The sequence below is a fragment of the Girardinichthys multiradiatus genome, chromosome 21 (assembly GCF_021462225.1).
Source record: "Girardinichthys multiradiatus isolate DD_20200921_A chromosome 21, DD_fGirMul_XY1, whole genome shotgun sequence".
Lineage (NCBI taxonomy): Eukaryota > Metazoa > Chordata > Actinopteri > Cyprinodontiformes > Goodeidae > Girardinichthys > Girardinichthys multiradiatus.
This window is the reverse complement of record NC_061813.1, coordinates 24,017,147-24,043,766: the sequence shown is the minus strand read 5'-3', so window position 1 is coordinate 24,043,766 and position 26,620 is coordinate 24,017,147. Positions and strand designations below refer to the sequence as shown.

At 40.2% G+C, this 26,620-nt stretch overlaps 3 protein-coding genes across 4 annotated transcripts; 1 reads left to right on the top strand and 2 right to left on the bottom strand.

The window, feature by feature from the left end:
• The first annotated feature begins 3,408 nt into the window (after positions 1-3,408).
• Positions 3,409-11,209, top strand: urad (ureidoimidazoline (2-oxo-4-hydroxy-4-carboxy-5-) decarboxylase). The gene is made up of 2 exons (XM_047349067.1): positions 3,409-10,431; positions 10,532-11,209. The coding sequence occupies exons 1-2, from the start codon at positions 10,257-10,259 to the stop codon at positions 10,879-10,881; spliced, it is 525 nt and encodes a 174-aa protein (XP_047205023.1). The 5' UTR covers positions 3,409-10,256; the 3' UTR covers positions 10,882-11,209.
• pdx1 (pancreatic and duodenal homeobox 1) lies at positions 10,957-13,403 on the bottom strand. The gene is made up of 2 exons (XM_047349066.1): positions 12,962-13,403; positions 10,957-11,799 (listed from the first exon to the last, which is right to left on the bottom strand). The coding sequence occupies exons 1-2, from the start codon at positions 13,335-13,337 to the stop codon at positions 11,411-11,413; spliced, it is 765 nt and encodes a 254-aa protein (XP_047205022.1). The 5' UTR covers positions 13,338-13,403; the 3' UTR covers positions 10,957-11,410.
• A 10,160-nt stretch (positions 13,404-23,563) lies between these two features.
• Positions 23,564-26,493, bottom strand: si:ch211-140b10.6 (protein POLR1D-like). Of its 2 annotated transcripts, XM_047350118.1 has the most exons (3): positions 26,328-26,489; positions 25,773-25,847; positions 23,564-24,210 (listed from the first exon to the last, which is right to left on the bottom strand). In XM_047350118.1, the coding sequence occupies exons 1-3, from the start codon at positions 26,351-26,353 to the stop codon at positions 23,853-23,855; spliced, it is 459 nt and encodes a 152-aa protein (XP_047206074.1). In that variant the 5' UTR covers positions 26,354-26,489; the 3' UTR covers positions 23,564-23,852. The 2 variants fall into 2 exon arrangements, with proteins under 2 accessions (XP_047206074.1, XP_047206075.1); XM_047350119.1 differs by lacking the exon at positions 25,773-25,847 and having other exon boundaries at positions 26,328-26,493.
• Between the last annotated feature and the right edge of the window lie 127 nt (positions 26,494-26,620).

Below are 26,620 nucleotides of genomic sequence, written 5' to 3'. Positions count from 1 at the left end.
ACCATCGTCGAAGAACTCAAGAACAGGAACACGAGGTAGATCAACCTGGACAGCTTCGCTGAAGAACTCAAAAAAGGAACACGAGGCAGGTCAACTTGGACAGCCTCGTCAAAGAACTCAGGAACAGGAACACGAGGTAGGTCCACCTGCACTCCCTCGTCGAAGAAATCTGAAACTGGAACACGAAGCAGGTCAACCTGGACACCTTCATCGAAGAACTCAGGACCAAGAACACGAGGTAGGTCTACCTGGAGACCCTCGTCGAAGGACTCAGAAACAGGAAATGGTTTCATCTGACCTCTAAGAGGACTCAGGAACATGAATGTGAGGCTGCTTGTCCTCTAACAACTCGAACACAGTAACTTGAGACTGGAGTGAAGTTGCCGACGTAAACGACGACGGTGATAATGACAGAGCAGGAGATGATGATGATGAAGATCATGATGATGATGATGACTGAGCCAGAAATGTAGATGGTGGCAATGCAGATGACAGAACCCTGAGTGCAGATGGCGATGAAGATGATGGGCAAGCAGGTGAGGGTAATTAGGTGAGTATAAAAAAGAGCTGAGACCAATGAAGGCTGAGTGAACAGAGGAAGAGAAGAGAAATGAGCAGGATGAGACAGAGGGGAACACAAGAAGAAAATCTAGTAGAGATGATCTACATGTACAGAATAAACTAATAAAAAAATAAATAATGGGATCAACTAAAACAACAGAGAAAAAAAGCGTTAATAAATACACTAAAACATAGGCAAATCATGACAGATTTGTTGCTAAAATCTTTCTCAAGATTCAAGACACCTGCCCCCCCAACGTGACCATCATTCATGTAGAAGCTCACCATTTATGGTTAGAAGACCTAAGCACTTTAGGGTTCATGAGGTGACACAAGAGGTGTATTGTGATTCCCAGTGGATGTGTGGAAGATAGCAGGTCGCTAAATAAAGGTCAATCCTCAAAGAAACCTGTTGGATCGCTCTACCTTTGGTGGACTTCTCCTTACAGGATAATGTTCAGGCACTTACTTAAGGAGTTAAGACCATCATGGGCTAGCAACCAGGCTGCGGCCCAATAGGTCCAGGGAGCTTCGAGTCAGAGACAGGAGGCAACCCCTGGAAAAAAACACTGTAACAGAAACATGAAGGAGAAACTGCCATGAGTTAAAAAGCATTTGTATGGATGATGATGATTATCTTGATTCCATTTATGCCCGAACATACCAGTTTTACACCATATTCTGTGACCACCATATGTTGTGACCATAGGAGGCGGTGTTGCGTTTTTACACTGTATCTTGGCCTCAAAGAACAGTATTCTATGCCAATTGCGTAAGCTTGGCCGAAGAGAGTGGGGCAAACAAACGCAAAGAAAAATCCGAGCAAGCCCTGTCGTTTTTTGAAAAGGTGACTTGCATAGAACATTTTTAAACTCAAATCTCACATGGTAAGAGAGCAACAGGACCTGTGCATATGCACATTAGTATTATTATTGGTATTATTAAAACATATTAGAGTAGTTGTTTTGTGTTGACATGTTTGTTTGCTTTTTACACTGACATAATAGGTAACATTAAATGCAGACGGTCAGATAACATGACAGCTGATATCACAACTTGTAACCATAGCTACAGTAACTTATAGTAAAAGACTAAATAATTCAGCCAAACTGTTTATGGTGACTCTTTACCTCCTAAAATAAATTAAAAGTAGCATTGGACCACAAACATTCTAATTATTATTAAAATATACACGGTCACAGGGTATGACAGCTGTTATCATATATTGTGACCATAGTGTAACTTATAGCAAAATACAAAATAATTGAACAAAACTTTTTCTGGTGGCTCTTTACATACTATAATTACTAAAAAGTACAGGAACACGAGGCAGGTCAACCTGAACACCCTACAGGGATAAAGCAAAGTACCCTGAGTTTATATAGCCTTGCTTGAGATGTCGTTCTGTTTTTTTGTGACTTAGATAAGTAGATGATCCACTCTTTGAGTAATTTTGGTAGATTGGCCACTGGACGTGTCTTGATCTCTTAGCCTAATTCATGATATTCTGTTAAAGGCGCTTTTTGATACTACATGACTGCATGTGGTTAGTGAAACTGGGCTTTAAAAATTTGGTTAATCGGTTTTATATAGCAAAAGTTGATTTTGACAGCCATTTCTTCCCAAAATAAATGAAATCATCATTGGAAAACTGCATTCTGTATTAACTCGGGTTATCTTTGTCTCATATCAAAATTTGTTGGATGATCTGAATCATTAAAGTGTGACAAAAAAGCCAAAATAGAAAAAACCTGTAAAGCAAATACATTTTCACACCACTGTATGAAAGATTTTGGTCTTTAAGATTTTATCTCTAGTGCAAGGATTCATAGATGAGCTGTCAGCACATGAATTTAACGACGATCTAATCTTTACATCTGAACCTTCTGTTTCTCTGGAAGCATCGCTTATCTGGAAGGTATTCAAGCAGATGCCTTGTGCTTGAATTTAGAAGACTGGTGGCTGTTGTAACTTGAATATGTAAAACAGATTTGGCCGTAACACTACAGTATTTTAACTCTGTTAATTAAAATGTGGATAAAATAGCAATTTAGAATTTGTTTTTATATTGTTAAGTAGCTTTTATAAATAATAGTGTTATGCTCAGAACATTATATTAAATAGTTCCACAAGGACAGTCTAATATCATCAGATTGTCTCGTACCGCCTCAGATTTTCTGAAACTATATTCTATATAGTTAAATATTATATATATTTTTAAAGTGGGTCCATAAACTAGGGGTGGGGCTGAACTAAAGGAAGCGGCTTTCTAAAAAGAGCCGGAGTTCCCATCACAGGTCACAGGCTTTTTGCTTTTAAATTTGCAGATGCATTTAGTGACAGAAAGACAACACAGTGGCCAAGGAATTAAGGAAAGAAAGAAAGAAAGAAAGAAAGAGGCTCAGGGAACTGCGAGAGAATATATATTAGTGTTTACGTATTTAAAGAACAGTAAAATAACTTGAAAATTATATATTTTCAAGGGAAAAACATGTTTTAAATATAATTTGATTAATTACAATACATGTATTAAATAAACTACGGAAAAATATAGAGTTAAAAAAAAGTATAACTGAATATTAGTTGTTAGCTGTTAGCATAACAGCACAGAGATAAATTACAACAATTAAAGATTAAAATAGAAATATATATTTATATCTGATTAATTAATCAATTATTAAAGGAATATCTTCTTTTTATTATTTTGTTGCATTCAATGGCACACTAATTTATCTGTTTAGCTACTTTTTGGACCAGTAATAATTTTTTTATGATATATATTATTATGTATTTTAATTATGGCAGGATTGGTCCTCCATAAACACTCATATTTGCTTTTTTTATCATTGTACATTTCATCTAAATTCAAACAAATCTTTACAGCTTTAAACAGTTTTAGAGCAGGGGTTGGAATATCGAATATTCATAAATATTTGTAAGGAAAACATGGAGCCAGGAGATCAGACTGATGAACTGATCATTGTTAGTGTGAGCACCTCTATAAAAGCAGTTTTGGTTGTTTGCTGGAGCAGACAGGTTTGTGTTAAAAAAGGGAAATATCGGTGTGGATAAATGCGATTTTACGGTGACAGGCAAGTTGACAAAATATCATAGAATTCGTCACACTGAGCTCTCCGGATTTACAGGATCTGAAGCACGAAGCTGCAGGTGTCCTCACGTGCCCCATTAAACTGCTCAACTACTTGTTCGCTCTAATCTGCAGTCTACTCCAACTCAGGTGACACGGCTGCAGTTCACGTTCGATCTTACGTTACCAGATGACTATGCTATTTTGCTGGCAAATAAATATAAAATAAAATCAACAAGTTATTCATGCAGGATATATTTGTAAATCGGAATGATGTTATTTTATTGGAGGGGTTATATTGACTGGTTAAGATTTTTGGGGGGTTTCAAACCCCCTCTAACCCCCTTGAAAATTACGCCCTTGAGTCTACTCCACCTCACATGACACGGTTGCAGTTCACGTTCGATCTTAAACGGCCACGTGATGCGCTCTAGGAATTTCAACGTATCGACCACGTTGTAACGTCAGCTGCCCTTTGGCCTGATTCAACACCTATGATATGCGAGCTGTCTTTTACTGTGACGCATCAGACTGTGACGTCAGCCCACCTTTGATGTTAAAGCCTTTCAATGAAGAGAACGTCATTTAAGTTCAATTCTTCCCTTAGTAAATAACTCTAGTCGGTGGAGAACAGTTCATTTTGAGAAGATTTAAGAGATCAAAATTCTTTGTTCATGCAAAGAATTTCTGTGTTGAAATTAAGACACATATTTGACAACATGCATTCTGTTTTAGGATTTATTGGATGTGGGCTGGGATTTTTTAATTGCAGTCATTTCACACAGAAAGCAACAAATGTTGGAGGTGAAACTAGATCGCCACTGACACAAACTGAATTTAATGCTGACCAGATCGATTTACCTGCATTTGAACTGGAGGAAATGTTCAGAAACTTTAGAAACGACAGGCTTCGTTAGAGTGCTGTCCCAGCAAAAGGAGCAGCTGAAAATGCAATGGGAACCACAGCTGCCATGGAAAAGAAGGTGGACAATTTTTCTCTAAACACAGGTGAAGTTTCTGTCTCTACACCAGCTGCAGAAGAGAAATGTCAAAGAGATATACACCCACCTGCAGGTTATATAGAAGGCAGAGCCAGAAACGTTGTGAGGGCACCCAGGATCTTGATGAACGATTGCATGCACACTTTAAGAGGATCGCCCTGCCTTTACAACAAGCAGCAAGATCATCCATTTATGACGACCAGGAGGAATTTGAATGTACAGATGCTTAAACATTTTGGGGCTACCAACTCTTCTCAAACGTACAAAGAACCAGCCAGTGAGGATCAGTAGATGCAGAACCAGCAAGTATCCTTGAAGGACACTCTGGATCAACTTTTAACTAAGATTTTCACTTACATAACATACATAACATACCAAAAGATGAAGACCTTTCTCCTTCCTGCTGTGATCAAGATGGTGTGTTTAAAAGTTATGCAAAAGCCAAGCATTGTGACACGGGAGTTTCTGAGACACATTCTTCCTGTGTAAACCGGGTTGTACACACAGCCAGGAGGGTAAGTGGTACTCTCTCAAACACGGATCAAACAAAAAACCCAGTTATTACCTACAAATCCCAAACGAATGCTATGGAGGTCATTTCATCTTCTTCTAAAGTAGGTGGAAATTCTGGAGAGCTGGAGTACCAGCAAACTGCAGCAGAGACTAGGAACCAGAGGGACGAGCTCCAACAAAAATTTGACAGGCTGACTTTGATACAAAAGGGACATCTGAAACAAGGGAAGCTGGTAAACAAGTTCCTTTCTAACCTTTTGTGTGCTTCTCTTTTTCTGGTTCAGCCTCAAAGAGACAGAGACAATGATGACCAGCAAATATCCAGGGGCAAAATCGAACCAGAACCTCAGAAACACCATTTTATTGGTCAGATCTTGACATGACCACGAAGGATTTTCAGATATGCTGGAGCTACTTTTGGAAGAACCTGCAGAATAATGTTACAATTTTTACACCAACCCAGAGGAGCAGTTGTGTCTGCATTACAAACAACCAGAACCAGAATTGCAGGTTTCTTCAACACAGCTCAAAGAAGAATCAGAAATGCTTTGCTTGGTTTAGAAACTGGCTTGCCAAACAAAAAAGGTGCTGTTTAAAAAAATATGTCAATTTCCTTTTTTTTACTGATTATATTGTGTATGGATATTATCGTTTAATTATCAGGTATTTTACTTAATCTGATTTTGTTTCTGTGTGTATTTTTGACAATTGCCTTGCTGTTATTATGTTTTAAGGTTTTGTATTCTTCAGTTCATTCCCTGTGTCCATTACCGTTTTTTGTTAGTTTATTCTTTTGTTTAGACTCATGATTTGCTTTACTGTTGATTGATAACAGTGGTTATCAATCAACCACTGGTGTAGGTTTGTAGTTATTGTTATTTGTTATTAAGTCCAATAGATTTCCCAATTTACCCAATAATCCTTTGTGTTTTGTTAAGTTCCTTAGTTCTACATCTTTCATACCTATTTCTAGGCTTTTCCATTTATAAACATGTTCATCATTACACCAGTATATCAGAGGTCTAATTTGTGCGACATAAAAACATTCTTTGAGAGCTGGTCGAACCAAACCTCCTTTATCCTTTGGGAGCTGCAGAGTTTTATATTTAATCCTGGGTGTCTTCCCTCCCCATAGGAACCTCGATATCCAATTACCCCATTTTATAAATAGTTTTTGTGGGATTAAAACAAGAGTCTTGATGGAATATTTATCTTAATTGTCTCTGTTCTTGTTCTGAGATCCAAACCAACACCTGTCCAAGTCTTCTCTAATACGCTGGTTTATATTTGTGCTCTCTGTATCTAGAGCATATCTATTCTTTTTGTGAGACTCACCCCTAAATATTTTATATACTTTTCAATTCATATATATATATATATATATATCCTAATATATGATATATATATATATATATCATCTGCATATAACCCTATCTTGTGCTATTTTAACTACTTTTACACCATCTTGTCTGATCATCTGAGTTAATGGCTAGTTTTTCCCCTTTCTAGATGGATTCCTCCTGTCAGGTTACCAGTTATTTTATTCCTTGCTTCTGGTTTGTGATATATTGATTTAATACAATTAATAGATTTCTCATTACATCCAAATTTTTCCAATGCCTTCTATTATATGGTCCTGTGCCTCGGTGATGTCTTGCCGCTGTTGGTGAAATTTCGTGACATTCTGCACCACTTTTTGTATAATTTTGTCTTTGAATCTGATGAATTCTCTTCTCACCTCTTCTTTAAATTAATCTTTGGGTTTTGAGAGGTCCTTCTTATCGTCTCTTGAGGGTCCGTAAGTCTTTTGTGATAGTTTTGATCCCTTCCAACAGTGGGGGAAGCTTATCAAACATCTAATCAGAGCCCATTCCTCTTTAGGAAGGATAGCATGGCTGCATTTATATCAGTGAAATGTTCTTTATCAGTACTTCTGCATTCAGAGAGTTAATTCCACGTGATCCAGATTTAAATAAAATGACGTGAAATCAAGTACAGACTGCTTGGATAGCGTCGTTCCATCTCCTTTATTCTTCGAGCTGCCGTTAGCCTCACCTGGGGTTTGGGCTGCGCCTGCTAACATCAAAACTGTCATTCTTGGCGACTAGTTTTGTTGGAGCATGTGATTTTGAGAGCTCCTTCATGAGATTCAAGTTACTTTGTAGAGAAGACCTTTGTTCCATGGCATAAATGACATTTCACACACTTATCTCTTTGAAAGACAAATATCTGTAGTTCCACTTTAAAAAGCCCAACCTTTGAATTAACTGCGCTTTCCTTGCCTATGTCTGCCTTGTTGTTTATGTGTGCTCACTGTGCGTATGTGTTTGCGTGTGAACACCCACCCAAGTCTTTTTCTGGATGGTTTACCATGACAACTTTACTCTTCCAATCAGCAGCACATGTGTGATTGTTTTCTCCCAGTAAATCAAGGCAACTTCAACTCTCAAGTGTGCTGAATTATAGTAACTTACTGCATATTCTTGCCAGTAAAGGTAACAGTCTTGTAACAATGGAAAAAGAAATTTGCTAGAATATCCGTTACTGAAAAAGTAATGCCGTTAGTATAACTCTATGAAAGGTTATCATCTGCAGTGGCAACCGGTGCCACCTCAAATTACACTACCATTGGAGCTAAACCAGTGTTAGAAATTGCACTACATTGGTCCTTTAAAATAAGGCTTCCTGAAACTTTCAAAATAAAAGCTGCAATTTTCCATAAATACTATTAAATAGTGAATTTTTAAGCTGATAATAACATACAGAACGATTTTGAAGTGAAGTCATCGCTGGCTCTGCTGCAGTTTGCCTACCAGCCTGGTATCAAGGTGAATGACGCCATGATCTACCTGCTGCACCAAGCTCTGATCCACCTGGAGAAGCCTGAAAGCAACGTGAGGGTCATGTTCTTTGATCTCTCTAGTTCTTATAAAACCATCCGACCTAAACTTCTGAGGGACAAGCTGAAGTGGTCAGAAGTGGACGACCACCTGTTCAAGTGGATACTGGATTACCCTACTGGCCGCCTGCAGTATGCGAGAACACGGAACTGGGTCTCTGACATCAAATCAGATATTGTCCATTCAATATTAAACAGATGGATCAATTGTGCTAGACTGGCATACTCAAACAAAACCAGTACGCTGGAGGAGTTTTACAGTTTTGTTCACTTAAAATCAAAAGAACATTTCTGCTTTCTGTAATACTGTTTTATTTTGAAATCATGGCTGCAGATGTACAAGGTGGTTCCATAACAGTAAAGCACTCTATCTGTTCTGTTGAAGCTGCATCTGGTACTACAAAGTGAAGTAACTCCATGTGGTTCTGAAGACTGGACCCAGTATCTTTCCTTGTTTTCCATCTTAGGAAACTTTTCATCAGAATTGGGCCAAAAACCTTCCAAGCTCCTGATAAATTCATCATTTAGATACTACTATTAAATATTAATTCCTGATTAATTAAATTCCTCTTTCTGTTACATTTAGTGTGTAGATTGAGTAGCATTAGTGCTTTGTGTTAGGTTTAGATTCAATGTTTATTTGCTTTTTATACAGTTAATAATGATTAAAATAATATAGAGAAATACATTAGATTCTGTACATTCTTGTTAACTCTTGATTTCGTTCATGTTTTGTCTTTACATTGATCTTAAATAAATCTTAAACCCTGAGAATCTTACAGGAATCTACTTTCTTCTATTTTTAACAGAGATTGTTCAATAGGAACATTAAACATTTGTCCTTTGGATTGATTTTAATAGATTCTGAAACTGATTTATGAAGCTTATGTAGTTTAACACAACACTAGATTTCCTCAATGTGCTATGAAGATCATAAAGGCCGATTACATGCATGTTCCACAGGCAAGAGGACAAAAAATGGAGAAACCTTAAATATAATCAACTGCAGATTAACACTACTAGAAAGCAATGCTTTTATGAAAGGGACAAAATTAGACTTGACACAGCTGACTTGTCTTTCAGTTGATCGGTCATTCACAATTTTCTTCACAATTTTGTACTTTATATCGTGAGTAAAACACAAAAATCATTGATTAGTATTGCTGCCCCTGGAACTTTTTATTTTGTCACATTACAACTACAAACCTGAGTGTCAAATTAGAAGGATTTATGAGACTAACACAAAGTACTGCATAATTGTGAAGTGAGAGGAAAATATCACACGGTTTTAAAGTTTTGCTTTATAAATAAAAAATCCGAAAGCCCCTTTTACACAATAACTGTAAATAAAACTTATGCTAAGAAGTTACTTACTTTTGAGTCCACCTATATGTAATTTAATCTCAGTATAAATACTGCTATCCTGAGAGGGTTTTGTTGGTAAACGTTAGCTAACAATTATCATGAAGACTGAGGAACACACTACACAGGTCAGATGAGACCTTGAACTTTTTTAGCCTACATGCAAAATGCTGTGTTGTGAAAAACACAGTAAACAGTACACATCAAACAAGGCTACACAGTTTCAATGGTTACAAACATAGTGGTGGCAGCACCATGATGTGGGGATACTTTTGTTCAGCAGGGACATGGAAGCTGGTCAGAGATAATGGAATCCTGGAAGAAAACTTGTTAAAGGCTGCAAAAGACTTGAGCCAAGCTAACATGTTTAACTTCCAGCAGGACAACAACCCTAAACATAAAGCCTGAGATGGAATGGAATGGCTCATATCTGAGGTCTCCTTCTCCAGTCCTCAAGAGCTACTGTCCAGCAACATTTAGATGCAACCTCGCTCCAACACACCCAGGTCAAATGTCTGAACTACCTCCTCATCATTTCGCCCAGCTTTGCGGATGCCTGGTAATAAACCATTTACTTGATTCAGGTGTGTTGGAGCAGGTGTTTATTAAAAAAGGCAGGATAGTAGCTCTTGAGCACTGGAGTTTGAGACCCCTGGTGTGGATAGTCTTGCAGATGCTGTCCTGCTCTGTGTTCTTTAGCCGCTAGGTGTCGCCGGAGATCAGATTATTGCCAGTTGAATGTCCAGCAGTGCGTTAACCTGTTTTGCAAAGCGTTGTCCGAAGGTCATTAAACACTGCCCATACAACCACAAAAAAACTGTTCCCACAAAGCATGGACATTTCAGCGGTAAATGCTCTTTCTTATGAGGATTTTGTGAATATTTTCGGAAACGTGGTGGAGAAATGTCCTCTTATAACCGCCGCTGTGTGGACCAGTCGTCCCTTTATAAGCTTAAATGCTTTAGAAGCCACAATTAATGAATTCATCGATGCTCTCCCAGAGTCCGGTGAGGTTAAACGATTTTACTGTGTTTTTTTCGCATCGTGAACCTTTGTCTTATTGTATCCAAACTGGGGACAATATAATGAGTCGTCATGCGTGTCCAGGTAAAGAGGGGATCCTCAGATGTCACCCGGACCTCGCGGGCAGGGATCTCCACAGCGGCACGTTGACCCGGGAGTCCCGGGAAGAGCAGGCCCGAGCCGGGATGGACGCTCTGAGCTCAGTCGAGGCCTCGCGGGTGGCGCGACTGAACGAGGAGTACAAGCGGCGCTTCGGCTTCCCGTTTGTCATCTGCGCGCGGACGACCGACAAGACGCGCATCTTGCGCGAACTCTCCGAGCGCTGCCAGAACGCGCGCGCGGCGGAAATGGCGCGCGGCATCGAGGAGGTGAAGAAGATCTGCCGCCTGCGTCTCCAAGGCCTGGTGCTCTCTGACGCTCCGAATAAGTTATAAATCTTAGACTGAGGCTCCAAGCTCTTAATTCTCGGTCCCAGTTTAACCGCACGTGACTGAGAGCTATGCTATAACAATAGTTGTAAAGGTTTTATTTCAAACTATGTGAACTGTATAATTAATGTGCACATGATTTAAACTTATATACACAAGTGGATGCTGGTATACGGAATGTACACATACAACCTGTTGCCTTTTTGTTTTTTGTCTGAAACTTGATTTTAAATTGACAAGCATAGACAGACAGACAGACAGACAGACAGGCAGGCAGGGGGCACCTGCAATTGTCTGTACAAGTAAAAACGTAATAAAGCCAAATATGACAATTCTTCTTTCTTTGAGTTCTTCTTCTGAAGATGACTGGTGCCTTGGGTGGTGAGCCACAATGCCCATATTAAAAACCACTAGAATGTATGAGAGAATCTTGACAGGTCTCTTAAATGGCTGTACAAGAAATAAGTTATCTTTGCTCAGCATAATAAAAATGATTTCTTATATACTCCAATTAAGAGACAGGGGTGCAGCAGTCCTATGCGGTTTCTCTGGACTCCGACGCGGACAGCGTGTGGCCGTGCAGCGGGGACACAGGGGGTGTGCTGGTGTGAGGTCCGTTTGTGGAGGACACCCCTCCCCCTGCAGTCTCTCCCTGATCCCCAGAGGTGATGGAGGAGTCCTGATCCGGCTCTGACCCCCTGGCCCTCCTCCGGTCCTCCTCCTTCTTCCACTTCATGCGCCGGTTCTGGAACCAGATCTTGATGTGGCGCTCGGTGAGGCTCAGGGTCAGCGCCAGCTCCACGCGCCGCGGCCTCGAGATGTAGCGGTTGAAGAGGAACTCCTTCTCGAGCTCCAGCAGCTGGGCGCGCGTGTAGGCGGTCCGTGTGCGCTTGTTTTCCTCCGCCTCGGTCATCACGTAAGACCCTGGAAAACAGAAACAGATCCAGTCTTTTACATCATCTAATTTTTTTTAATTTAATATTTAAACCACTTTTAAATGACTTTTAATTGGTTTGGGGTAAAACTTAAAAGTTGACTTAAAATAATAAGTGGTGATAAATGACCCCAGAGATAAGTTGGCCATGCAACTGAAAATAAACATTAAATTCATTATTATAAAATAAATGTCAACTCCAGTGTCATCCAAATAAAATCTAATTTATTTAAAATTAAATAAATACATGAAAATGGGAACTATGTGACATTTTGACAATTTCAGCTTTAATGTATTTTTGAGGTTTGGGTTTTTAATTTGTAATAACGCGAAAATCCAAGAGATTAATTAGTTAATCATTTATGAAATGTGAGTTTTTATTTCTTGCTGCCTTTTGATGTGTAAAAAGCAGTTTTCTGCATGTTTTCACTCATATAACCAATATCAGTAACAATACCTATATATTATTATGACTTGCTACACTTGTAAATAAAATCAAAGTTCTTGCAAAGAACCGTAAGCAGTCAATGGTGCACTGAAAGTTTTCTTAGATTTCTCAAACGTATCAACTTTAGTATGGGCAATTTGACAAGAAACACGAGCTCATTAAAACAGTTTTTGCAAAAAAAATAAATAATCTTAGTTATAAATCATATTAATTGTGGTTTACTTCCTACTTACTAACAGGCTCATCTGCTGTATTGGACGGATTCAGACCTATTTCACCTGTCTACGTGCGGTTTTCACCAACTTTAATTCAAATCTAATTTTAATAACTTCCAGAACCCATTTTAAAAGATGATCTCAAAAGCATTGAGGATTGAGGATTCAAATAAACTCATACATCTGTAATCCACATTAGCTGCATTTTTCCTTCTGTTGATCTGCTCTTCGTTTATCTAGATGCGGAAAAATAAAATCGTGGTTTGCCAAACTTTAAATAGCAATCTGAATATTACACAGCCCATTACTAAAAAGCCTCCTTTAAAAACCATTAGGTCATCATAGGCCTCAGAAAGTCAGCTGCAGCTCAGCAGTGCTTTGACCAAATGACGTAAAACGTCCATCTGATTTCAATATTCTGGCTCTTTATAGAATCAGACACATTTATTTACTTTCACCGATTTATGTGTTAATTTGTGGGTTTTTTACCTGTCCACTGGCCCTTCCAGGTGTGTGAGTGGGACTTAGTGGTCTTCATCCAGGGAAAAGGGAGGTGATATCTACTCTGTTCTCCTGCTTCTAAATAACCTGGAGACTGGAGTGTAGGCTGCTGCTGGAACCCTTGCTGGTGGTGTAGCGGCGGCAAGCCCGGAACCTCCCGCATGTCGGGCAAGGTGAAAGCGGCAGCAGCGATGTCGGGAAGGCTGGCTTGCTCCAGGGTCATGGACGGCGGCGTGTACACGGAGTGCACCTGCCTGCTCATGTAGAGGCAGGGCGGCGGGCTGTAGTCATCACCTGGAGATCTCTGGTAAGCGCAGGAGTCTTTAAAAACCTGAGAGGGGTAAAAGGGGTCTTCCCGATTCATGGTTGGAGAGGACCCGAGGCTGCGTACCTGCGATCCTGCCACTGCGTGAACCTTCAGCTCTACGCACCTGTGGCGCAACTGCAAGGCCCCTCCAGACTCCGCACAGGTGTGTCACTCTGACACCATGTGACCCTGCGGCTCACCAAGCCATTGGTTTCACTGTTTGCATAAAACGGGAGAGCGACAGCGGCCAGTTTCCAGGAGATTCTGAAAAGCGCGCGTAAATCAGTGCCGCTCTGCAAATAAAACAACGTTTACCTGCATCCACTTGTTTATTCCCCCAGACAAGAGAGTAGGTGATTCTGTGGCATCTGCATAGGAAACAGTCAGAACAGAAAATCACATTTAGGCCCACATGCTGACAGTTTAAAAATGACAGAAATGTTTCTTAAACGTCACTGTTTCAGTGTTAATAGATCTTTTGGTGAGGTGTTTCTATGGTATCCATTAAAAAACATTTGATAATTGTCAAAGTCTTTGGTTGAGAAATACATCAACATAATACAGTGTCAACATTTACTGTCTCAATCTTTCTTAGTCAGAACTGTTGTGGGACAAAACCTAGCTGTACATGTGTCTCCTGTATCAGTGCCTGCAGGTTTTAAGTCTCTGCCTCATACTCACACGTGTCTGCTGCCATACTTGAGCAAGCACTGCACTGGTGGTATCCCATTCTTTTGGTTGATACCACCCTCTTTAGGAGGTGGTCCTTGGTGGTCTATCTTGGGTGCAATGAAGCTTTCTTCACATCAAATAACTTGTCCACTTGAACTTGCTCAATAATTGATTTGGGTTCAGTCTTGCCAGCAGCAATATCATTTCCCTTGAAACTCTTTTGATGCAACTGAGTCAGAATGACTGATATTTGCATTCCTGTCCTTGATAACTAAGCACACTATTAGATCATAGAACACAAAAAATTATGGAGACTCAAACTTTTGGCAAAAACATTAAAAAGTTAATTCGGGGATTCTATTTTTTTTTTTATGTGAAAGTCATGTGTTATAAACATGTTTGAAGTACATATTTATTTTAATTTAGATTTTTAAGGCTTAAGGCTGATGAAAACCCAACACTGAGTTACTTAGACATGTAGAATATTACATTTAACCACTTAAAAGCATTGAAAAATGTTTTTACGTCTGAATGTAGGAAAGCAGAAAAGCTCAAATAGATTCAGACTTGTTTCTAAAACATAACAGTGAGGAATATTTACCCATCTGGAAGGTGAACCTCTGCCCCAATCCCAGGTCTTCTGCCATCTGAAATGTGTGTCCAGTGCAGTGATACGATCGTAATTAAAGCAGGTGAGGTACTTTTGTCAGCGTGGAGAGGTACCAATCCTGCTGGAAAATGAAATCAGCATCTCTATAAAGCTTGTCAGTGAAGTGTTGTTAGACTTGATAAAACACAATGGCAAATGAAATAGCTACGCAAATCATTACTGATTATCTGTATCCATGTTCTGGATACGTCTATATGTGGTGACTAACTGCAGTCTGCACCCAAACTCTTGAACAGGCTTTGCCATGCAATCCTCTCAAGGCTTAGGTTATCCCTGCAGCACATGCGACTTTTTCTACCACACCTTTTCCTTCCACTCAACTTTCCATTAACATGTTCGGATACAGCACTCCGTGGACAGCCGTCTTCTTTAGCAATGACTTTTTGTGGCTTACCCTGCTTGTAGACGTGTTATTGACTGTTGACTGAACAAGTCAACAGTATTGCCCATTTTGTAGGCCATAAGATAACATTTTGTATTGAAAAGTAATTTTATTGGTCCTATGTAATTTTCTAATTTAAGAAAAACTGAATATGATTTGTCATCAGCTGTAACCCAAAATCTTCCAAAATACCAGAAAATGAATACTTAAAATATATCTCTCCAGAGGTAAAAAATACATATGAATATCACTTTGTTTTAACTAATTGACTGATATAAATTAAAATTTCAATGATATTCTAATTAATCTGTATATCTTATGTCTGAGCAGTGAGCCTGATAAATCAATGTGTTGCTTGACCTATGAGATAAAGAGACCTGGTAAAACAGCCACAGCTGTCTTGAAAGCTCACTGGAAAGCTCAAGATATCCTATTTTCCACCACCATTATGTCACCCCTGTCTGGTGTTCAACCTGTATCCATTACACTTTTCTAGATGCATCATTTAACACCATTTTCACTCCGCAGCTCCACATGGACAAGGACCCTTGGCGACAACAAACAGAGCTGCAGCGGCCGCCGCACTCTCGCAGTGTTTGCTGGCCATTAGCCTCTCGTGGCCCTGTGTGTGCGCCCCATTAAACATCAGCTCTTGCTGTAAGCCAATTAAGTTGGAGAGAGCAACTGAACTCAATTAACCACAGTCTGCCTGGAACGTGTCTCCACAACCTGCACGCTTTACAACCGCGATGTTACAAAGACTTTAAGACATTAATTTTCATGCAAAAAATCCCTGTGCAAACTTCCTTTGACTCTGACGATGTGTGCAGCATCAATAGACTTCTCACTGAGATCTTCAAATGCAATTATGGCACTTTCCACGGTATCTTAATGGGGGCACTCTGCGATGCAATAAAGTTCAAGTAAACTAGTTCTATACACATCACCCACCTGCAATATGACTTAATGGCATTTATATTTGATTATTGTTGCAAAGAGGAAGGAAACTGTTAACTCAGGCTATTCTCCACAATGTGGTTTATGAAGCATGATGTGCCTTGAACGCATTCAAGATAACTTTCCCGGCAATTTTAAGGGGGCAACAGGAGGGATGATGAGACTTAACAGAGCCATAACAGATCTGGGTTGTGAGATGAGATAGGTAATTGTGATAGCAGAGAGTGGCAGCTTTCATTGCCTGTAAAGCTGTGGGAACAATAAAAAGACAAATGGAAGGAAAAGATACAAACAGCATAAGAAGATCTGTAGTAAATGTCCCTCTGCTGTCCTGAAAAACAATTTTAGAAATTGACCTCTAGATTACACACTGCTCAAAATACATTAAAGGAACATTTTTAATCAGAGTATAATATCTGGTCAGTTAACCTTCTGAAATATTGATCTGATCAGTTCAGTAGTAGAGGGGGTTCTTGTTTTAGTGTTAATGAAGTTAACAAGTGCACTAAAGTGGCAACAATCAGACGACCCCAAAATCAGAAATAGTTTTGCAGGTGGAGGCCACAGACATTTCTCCCTCCTAATTGCTTTTGATTGCTTTTCAGTAGTTGTACATTTGACCAGTGTTAGTGTCAGTACTGGTAGCATGAGGCGATACGTGGACCATACAGAGGTTGTAGAGGTACTCTAGCTCCACCAGGATGGTACATCAATACCTGTCATTGCCTGAAGGTTTGCTGTTTCTCCCAGCACAGTCTCAAGAACATGGAGGAGCATCCAGAAGAAAGACAGTTACTCTAGGAGAGCTGGCATGCATATCCATGTTGGGACATATACCTGTACAGGATAAACAAGGACGTCAGTGTGCCATGATGTGTCGGGATGAAGTCCTTAGCCTTTAATCTGTCTGGAAATTTAAAGGCTAACTGTTTTAGGTTTCTTTCCACAAGCTTCTCACCACAGTCTCCTGCTTTGTCCACTAATCTTTAATGGGACTAAGATCTGGGCTCTGTGATGGCCACTTGTTGGGACCCACAGCCATGGATTTCAACATTAAAACTCCTGTACAAACTTTTCAGGAACTTTGAAAATAAATTGCATTTAACCGACTTCCAGCACAACTTCAGAAGGGGAAGGGGGGTAACAGCGGACTTTCCATGATGCCACTGCCCGTATAAAACCCCCACTTCTCAAACAAGTCTTTCTCTTCTACGCGGGTCACACAGGGACCTGGACAGAGATAGTGGCAAACAGACATAACTCTTCAACTGGATCCGAGAGTGTCATACGATCATCGATCATATGCACTAAGTTAAGTACGAATGAAATACTGTCTATGTATCCGGTAGATTCATTCATGAACGGGGATTAAGGTACAAGCCTGGCTTGACTTTCTCTCTGAGGCCTGCAGAAGCAAATTGTGTTCCAGAGAATTCCCTGCAGAGACGCTGTCTCTACGAAGCCGGGTGGAGTGGTTTTCCCAGTCTGAAAGGAGGACAACAGGAGCCGTATCACCGTGGTTACGGTAACGTGCAGTTTGGTGGCCAGACAGAACAGCCGCCACTCTCCGCAGCTAAGGAGGTTAGCTGGATGCTAACCCTTTTGTTCAAAGACCTTTCTTCAAACTTCGTCGTCGCCCAGACAACTCCTCAGCACGGTTCATACGAGGTTAGGTGTTTGGGCAGAGTAATAGAGAAAGATTTATGTTCTGAACGTTTTTCATTTTATGAAGTTTGGTTTTGTTTGTGTTAAACTCAGTTATCTTAATGCTAGCAGGCTATCTGCAGCACACATGCTCAGTTTTGTGTTCTGTGTTTGTGTGTTTTTAAAGTTAAGACAAACTTTATTTAAAGGGTGATTTTAAACACAGAAGATTGATCATAACGCGCCGTCCGCGCTTATGCATTTTAACCCTTTTATTAACGGTATTTTAAAGGTGTGTGTTTGATTCGGGTGCTAAGCTATCAGCTTCTTTGTTAGTTTTAACTGCTAACAAGCTAAGAACACGTGCTTGTTGCTAAAGAATATTTACCCAGAAAGGTTGTTAGTTTTCAATCCAGTAAATAATATTTCCCTAACATTATTTTAGTAAACTTGATAACTAAGTAAACAGCATTAAGCCCCATTTCTCCAGAAAGATTTGGCTCTTTTCCAAAATACCTCTTAAATAATTTACCATTTCCTTTAATAATATTTCTTTAAATATTATTTCAATAAATAAAGGCAGCTAATGAGACACCGTTGAGAATTAGTCATCCAGAAGGTTGGTTTTATTCAGCAGATCATTCTTAAAACATTATTTTATTAAAATAATATTTTATCTGATCTTGCATTGTGAATGGTTGTCTAAACGTTTGCTGATTATTGCCCAAGTTGGTTCCAAGACTAACTTAACTCCATTTCCAGATTCTTCAAGATAATCCTTGGTTCTCAAACATAAACATTGCATGGTAATGTTGCATCACTCTTTTGGTCATGGTTCTCAACTATCTTTGTTCAACTTGTTTGTATTGTACATAGCCCATTAGTCTTCGTTATCTTTTAATTCTGCTTGGTAGTTTAGTTGGATTGTTTTAGCATAGTAAAGAGTTTGTTGATTGAAATATGTTTGACTTTGAGTTGACTTATTTTTGTTAATAAATTCTTGTATTTTAAGAAATTGTGTGAATTCATTCCAGGTGTGTGCAGAGTTTTGCTGTTCAATAATGTCAGAGCTTAGCTCACACCTTTCTATTTTGTCCTAATACCATCGCCTTACTGGGCTGGTATTCACAGGATAACCCTTAACAGACCGAAATATTATTTGATAAAATATTAATATTAAATGTTAAATAATATTTTCAGATTCATAGTCACAACACACTCCAAAATATTCCCTCTGTTGTCCTTAAGCCACTTTGTAACTGATTTGGAGGTATGATTATAGTCACTGCCATTTGAAAGACCAATTTGTGATCAAGCTTTAATATCCTCACTGATGTTTGGAGTTGTTGCTTCAATATTTCCACATGGTGTTCTTTTCTTCTGCAGTCTATATTGTAAAGTGCAAAACACCCTCCTATAGTAAAACACTTACACAACATGATGCTGCCACACCCATACTTCACAGTTGGGGTGGTGTTCTCAAGTTTGCAATTTTCCTTCTTTTTCCTCTGAAGGTAACAGTAGTCATTATAGTCAAACACTTCAGTTTCATTTCATCAGACCCCAGGACATTTCTCCAAAAAATAAGGTCTTTATCCCTGACTGGTGCAAGATGGGTTAGTCTGAATATCATTCCGAATATATTTTGGCTGATTTCTATTTTCCCATCACATTTCCTAAGGAAGCAGCATGTCTAAGGTTTTGCTGTAAAATACGTCTACAGGTATGCCTCCGTTTTACTCAGATGTTCACCTCTGAGAGGTACTAACATTCACCCGGTACTTTATTAGGAACACCTTGCAAGTCCCCCTATTCGCTACAGTAATGCCATAATTATTTGTGGCATCGATTCCACAAGGTGTTGAAAGCATTCCTCAGTTTATGTCCATATTGACACGTCACACACTTACTACAGATTTGTCAGTTGTATATTCATTATGCAAATCTCTTGTTCCATCACATCCCAAAGGTGCTCTGGTGGAATAAGATCTGGTGACTGAGGCCATTTGAAGTAGAGAGAATTAGTCATGTTCAAGAAACCAGTTTATGGTTTGAGCTTTGTTATAGTGTGTATTATCCTGCTGGAAGCGGGCGTTGGAGGATGGGTGCACTGTGGTCACAAAGGGAAGGACAGGGTGAGCAATAAAACTTGGGTAGATTGTGGCATTTAACTGATGCTCAACTGGTACAAAAACACATCTCAGAGTTGGAATTTATTGTACCTTGGTGGTAACAAGCCTTTATTGGGGCTACTTGTAGCCTTCCTATTTCCTTGAACCAGTGGGCTCATTCTGCCCTGACATTAAAAAGGTATTTTTCTCCCCACACAACTGCCACTTACAGGTCTTTTTTTTTTTTTTTTACAATTATCTGCAAACAGGGATAGTTGCATGTAAAATCCCAGCAGATAAGCGGTTTCTGAAATACCCAGACCAGTTTGTCTGGCACCAACAACCATGGCACATTCAGAGTCACTTAAATCCCATTTCTTATCATTCTGGTGCTTGGTTTGGTCTTCAAGAAGTCAGCTTTACCAAATCTAGAGGCCTATATGCAAAGAGGTACTGTGACTGGTTTATATGCTATAAGGCTAACAAGTGTACCCATCAAGTGGCTAGTGAGTGTTTATAACCAGATAGAGCTTTTGTGTTAGAATGCCATACTGCTATTAAAATTCTGCACTATATATATATACATACAGGGTTTGGACAATGAAACTGAAACACCTGGTTTTAGACCACAATAATTTATTAGTATGGTGTTGGGCCTCCTTTTGCGGCCAATACAGCGTCAATTCGTCTTGGGAATGACATATACAAGTCCTGCATAGTGGTCAGAGGGATTTTAAGCCATTCTTCTTGCAGGATAGTGGCCAGGTCACTACGTGATACTGGTGGAGGAAAACGTTTCCTGACTCGCTCCTCCAAAACACCCCAAAGTGGCTCAATAATATTTAGATCTGGTGACTGTGCAGGCCATGGGAGATGTTCAACTTCACTTTCATGTTCATCAAACCAATCTTTCACCAGTCTTGCTGTGTGTATTGGTGCATTGTCATCCTGATACACGGCACCGCCTTCAGGATACAATGTTTGAACCATTGGATGCACATGGTCCTCAAGAATGGTTCGGTAGTCCTTGGCAGTGAGGCGCCCATCTAGCACAAGTATTGGGCCAAGGGAATGCCATGATATGGCTGCCCAAACCATCACTGATCCACCCCCATGCTTCACTCTGGGCATGCAACAGTCTGGGTGGTACGCTTCTTTGGGGCTTCTCCACACCGTAACTCTCCTGGATGTGGGGAAAACAGTAAAGGTGGACTCATCAGAGAACAATACTGGTCCTTCTCAAAATATTAGCATATTGTGATAAAGTTCATTATTTTCCATAATGTCATGATGAAAATTTAACATTCATATATTTTAGATTCATTGCACACTAACTGACATATTTCAGGTCTTTTATTGTCTTAATACAGATGATTTTGGCATACAGCTCATGAAAACCCAAAATTCCTATCTCACAAAATTAGCATATCATTAAAAGGGTCTCTAAACGAGCTATGAACCTAATCATCTGAATCAACGAGTTAACTCTAAACACCTGCAAAAGATTCCTGAGGCCTTTAAAACTCCCAGCCTGGTTCATCACTCAAAACCCCAATCATGGGTAAGACTGCCAACCTGACTGCTGTCCAGAAGGCCACTATTGACACCCTCAAGCAAGAGGGTAAGACACAGAAAGACATTTCTGTACATGAATAGGCTGTTCCCAGAGTGCTGTATCAAGGCACCTCAGTGGGAAGTCTGTGGGAAGGAAAAAGTGTGGCAGAAAACGCTGCACAACGAGAAGAGGTGACCTGGACCCTGAGGAAGATTGTGGAGAAGGGCCGATTCCAGACCTTGGGGGACCTGCGGAAGCAGTGGACTGAGTCTGGAGTAGAAACATCCAGAGCCACCGTGCACTGGCGTGTGCAGGAAATGGGCTACAGGTGCCGCATTCCCCAGACCTGGGCTACAGAGAAGCAGCACTGGACTGTTGCTCAGTGGTCCAAAGTACTTTTTTCAGATGAAAGCAAATTCTGCATGTCATTCGGAAATCAAGGTGCCAGAGTCTGGAGGAAGACTGGGGAGAAGGAAATGCCAAAATGCCAGAAGTCCAGTGTCAAGTACCCACAGTCAGTGATGGTCCGGGGTGCCGTGTCAGCTGCTGGTGTTGGTCCACTGCGTTTTATCAAGGGCAGGGTCAATGCAGCTAGCTATCAGGAGATTTTGGAGCACTTCATGCTTCCATCTGCTGAAAAGCTTTATGGAGATGAAGATTTCCTTTTTCAGCACGACCTGGCACCTGCTCACAGTGCCAAAACCACTGGTAAATGGTTTACTGACCATGGTATCACTGTGCTCAATTGGCCTGCCAACTCTCCTGACCTGAACCCCATAGAGAATTTGTGGGATATTGTGAAGAGAACGTTGAGAGACTCAAGACCCAACACTCTGGATGAGCTAAAGGCCGCTATCGAAGCATCCTGGGCCTCCATAAGACCTCAGCAGTACCACAGGCTGATTGCCTCCATGCCACGCCGCATTGAAGCAGTCATTTCTGCCAAAGGATTCCCGACCAAGTATTAAGTGCATAACTGTACATGATTATTTGAAGGTTGACGTTTTTTGTATTAAAAACACTTTTCTTTTATTGGTCGGATGAAATATGCTAATTTTGTGAGATAGGAATTTTGGGTTTTCATGAGCTGTATGCCAAAATCATCCGTATTAAGACAATAAAAACCTGAAATATTTCAGTTAGTGTGCAATGAATCTAAAATATATGAATGTTAAATTTTCATCATTACATTATAGAAAATAATGAACTTTATCACAATATGCTAATATTTTGAGAAGGACCTGTACATGTTTCACATTGTCCACAGCCCAAGATTTACGCTCCTTGCACCATTGAAACCAACGTTTGGCATTGGCATGAGTGACCAAAGGTTTGGCTGTAGCAGCCCGGCCGTGTATATTGACCTTGTGGAGCTCCCGACGGACAGTTCTGGTGGAAACAGGAGAGTTGAGGTGCACATTTAATTCTGCTGTGATTTGGGCAGCCGTGGTTTTATGTTTTTTGGATACAATCCGGGTTAGCACCCGAACATCCCTTTCAGACAGCTTCCTCTTACGTCCACAGTTAATCCTGTTGGATGTGGTTCGTCCTTCTTGGTGGTATGCTGACATTACCCTGGATACCGTGGCTCTTGATACATCACAAAGACTTGCTGTCTTGGTCACAGATGCGCCAGCAAGACGTGCACCAACAATTTGTCCTCTTTTGAACTCTGGTATGTCACCCATAATGTTGTGTTCATTTCAATATTTTGAGCAAAACTGTGCTCTTACCCTGCTAATTGAACCTTCAAACTCTGCTCTTACTGGTGCAATGTGCAATCAATGAAGACTGGCTACCAGGCTGGTCCAATTTAGCCAGGAAACGTCCCACACTAAAATGACAGGTGTTTCAGTTTCATTGTCCAACCACTGTATATTACTACACAGATTTGATGTGTTTTTTTCATTTTGTGTTTGTGTATATTTGTCTTTTTTTGTTTAATTCTAACTGAATTACAACAAAATAGCAATAGATTAAGTTTGATTAATCTGTAGATGTAACAGCTTGTTTAAATTAATAATGCAAATATGCCTGAGCAGAGGGTATAGAAGCATCAGAAAAGCATGTTTTTTTTAACTCCTTTAGCAAACAAAACTGTTTGATAGCCTGACAAAAAGTTGGACGTGTGATAAAAATGAGCTTGCTCTGTGGCAACAGCAGCATAGCTTGGGTCAACACCATGCCGTGTGACTAGTGGCTGAAGAATTTAATGATATTATAATGGAGGTTTGGGAACAAACAGCAACACCAGAGTATGAGTCAAGTGAAAAAATATGGTAGATGTCAATGTAAAGGCAGTTTGAGCTTTTATTTGTTCACATTTTAGTGAAAAAGCACAAAAAGAACAAAACACATCTACATTAAGCTTACCAAACTCTTGGGGAAAAAAATTCAGTAAAACATAATTTACTTTTTAAACTTATAACATGTCATATAATTAGCAAACTTCTCTCTTTAAAGAAAAAAACTGCTAAGACCACACACTCTATATCACAATTTCTGAGAGCAGCTTACAAGCTTTAGATGGTTCTCAGTCTGGTGACCCACCACTGCTCCCTAAACAGAACAGGTTTGCTTATTAAGTCTGTATCTGTCTGTCTTTGTCTCTGCTTCGTTCATCCTTGTGTCTTTTGTCTCTTTCGCCCCTGTGCCTGCGCTGTTCGTCCTTATCTCTCTCCAGCCTCTTATCTCTGCTTGTGCAGCCGTCCCTCCGAGGAGGAGAGTGTTGACGCTCTGTGCGGCCTCCGTTACTTCTGTGATCTGTAGGTGGCGACCTGCTGCGGTCATGGCGTCTGTCCTGGGAACTGCTCCTTATGCGCCCTCTCGTGTTGTTGGAGCTTCTGCTTCTGGACATGTCGGAGCGCCGCTGCAGGTCGGTGGAGCGTAACGTGTTGAGGAGAAAACGCTTGTTGGTGCTCTGCAGAGGGCATTTCAACCTTGAAGGGACACATATAGGTTGGTTCCAGCTAGATATTCTAAATATTTATCAGGACACCAGTAACAGACAGACCTTGCCTTTTAATATTCATACCCTTTGATCCATTCCACATTTTGTTAAGTTACAACCACAGGCTGTACACCATGTTATGTTATAGTTCAACTCAAACTAGTACATAATTATTTAAAAGAAGAATAACAATAAATGGCTATCGAAACATTTTACAATCAAAATCTGAAACGTGTGGCATATAAACGTGTTCAGAGCCCTTTACTTCCCCCCAAAAAAGAAGGGCTACCAATTGCCTTCAGAACTTCAGTAATTAATTAAATTTAGTCCACCTGTGTGTAATCTCATCCCATCATAAAACCAGCCGTTCCATGAAGGTCGCAGAGGTTTGCTGGAGAACATTAGTGAACTAACAGCATCATGAAGAACGAGGAACGCAGACAGGTCGGGGAGAATGTTGTGGAGACGTTAACGGCAGTGTTGTGTTATAAACAATATCCCAAGCTTTTCGTTTCTCCCAGAGCACTCAATTAACTAAAAATGGAAAGAATATGACACAACTGCAAATCTACCAAGACATGGCTGTCCACCTTAAATGATAGGTCGGGCAAGGAGCATCAATCAGAGAAGCCGCTAAGAGGCCCATGGTACATGCGGAGGAGCAATAGAAACCCACAGAGAATCTTTTCAGAGGATATCTATTGTGCACTCAAAAAAATCCAGCCTTTATTTAAAAGTAGCAAGAAGATAGCCATTATTAGAAGAAACTCATAAAAAATCCTGTCCACAAGGTCACAAGCTTTGTAGAATACAGAGCAAACATGTGGAAGAAGGTGCTCTGGTCAGATCAGACCTAAAGTGAAATGTTTATCTTACAAAAAAGTTTGTGTGGAGGAAAGCTAACACTGCACACCTAGCTAGGCAACACTATCCCCACATTATAACATGGTGGTGGCAGCATCACTTTGTGCAGATAATTGAGAAGGGACAGGTAAGCAGCTCATGGGTGATGTGAAAATAAATGTAGCTAAATGAAGGGCGATCCATCGGAAGTTCGTCTTTCTATACCTAAATCCTATTGAAAATCTGTAGCAAAATTTGATAACTGATGGTCACATATACTTTCCATTGAAATGAGCTGGAGCCATTTTGCAAAGAGAAATGGGCAAAAATTTCAGTGTCTACATGTGCAAAGACGTATGCCTAAAGACTTGCAGCTGTAACTACAAAGTATTGAATCGCGGTGGCTTAATGCCGCAACTCTCAAATAGAATTTGCAAAACAAAATTAAAACCATTTATAATTTCCTTCTACTTTAGTTTTCTGGTGCTCTACTTCCTGTTGATTGATAACGTAAAATCCTGATAAAATACACTGACGTTTGAGGTTGTAACGTGACAAAATGTGGAAGAGTTTATAGGGGTGTGAATACTTATTAAGAGAATGGGAGCTAGACGGTGTCACTGAAACAAAACCATCTACAAGCAAAAACCTAGACAAACCACTGAAACCTTTAAAGAAACTCCATTTCATACATGGTGCTCAGCTCACCATCCAGCGGGGCCCATGGTCTCTGCTCTCACCCGGGCTCTATCAGTCTCCTTGAGGAGCTCCTCTACAGCGCGCCTGCGTGGAGGGATGGATCCAGAAGACAATCAGTCATGCAAAGAGTGAAGAGAAACTGACCTCAAACAAGACGCAAAATTGATGGCTGGTTAATTAAAAGGCTTTCGCCGAACTGCAATCATCTGAATCTGGTGTGTTTAAGGAGGGACGCGTCTAAAACATGCAGGGCAGTGAGCCTTGAGGATCAGGGTTGAATCTTTGAGAGAAAACTGTTCGAGTAAATCCTGAGATGTAAATGACAGCTGGCAGTGTCCCCGTTTAACCCCGAGCTGCTGATCATACGAGCTTCACTGAATCAGCCGAGATTTAATCACACAGTATAGGCAGATGGAGGCAGCCACTGGACTCATTACATAAAAAAAATATTACACAGAAACAGGTGTGAACACGCTGCTAATGGAGCGGAGGTTTGGAAGAAAAATGGCCCGAAAATTAGCTGTTTCATGTTAACTGAGAATAAACAGCGATAAAGTTACTCACTTTTCCAGCTCATTATCTTCTGCCATCACCTGCAGACCACAACAGTTCAACCTGTTACACGCAGAGACACTTCATCTCTAAGTCGATAGTTGCATTGTTAATTATCGTTGCCTTCTTGTCTGTTTACTTCCCCGAGAGGTCCTTTCACCCAGGACCCTGCTATTTTGGCAGCCGTAAAGAATGCCTGATCTTTTGTGTCCTTTTCTAAATAAATAGGTGACGTTGAGTGATACTTAAAATGTTTTTCTGAGTTATTTTACAGATACATGTTTATTTTATTTTTAATGAAAGAA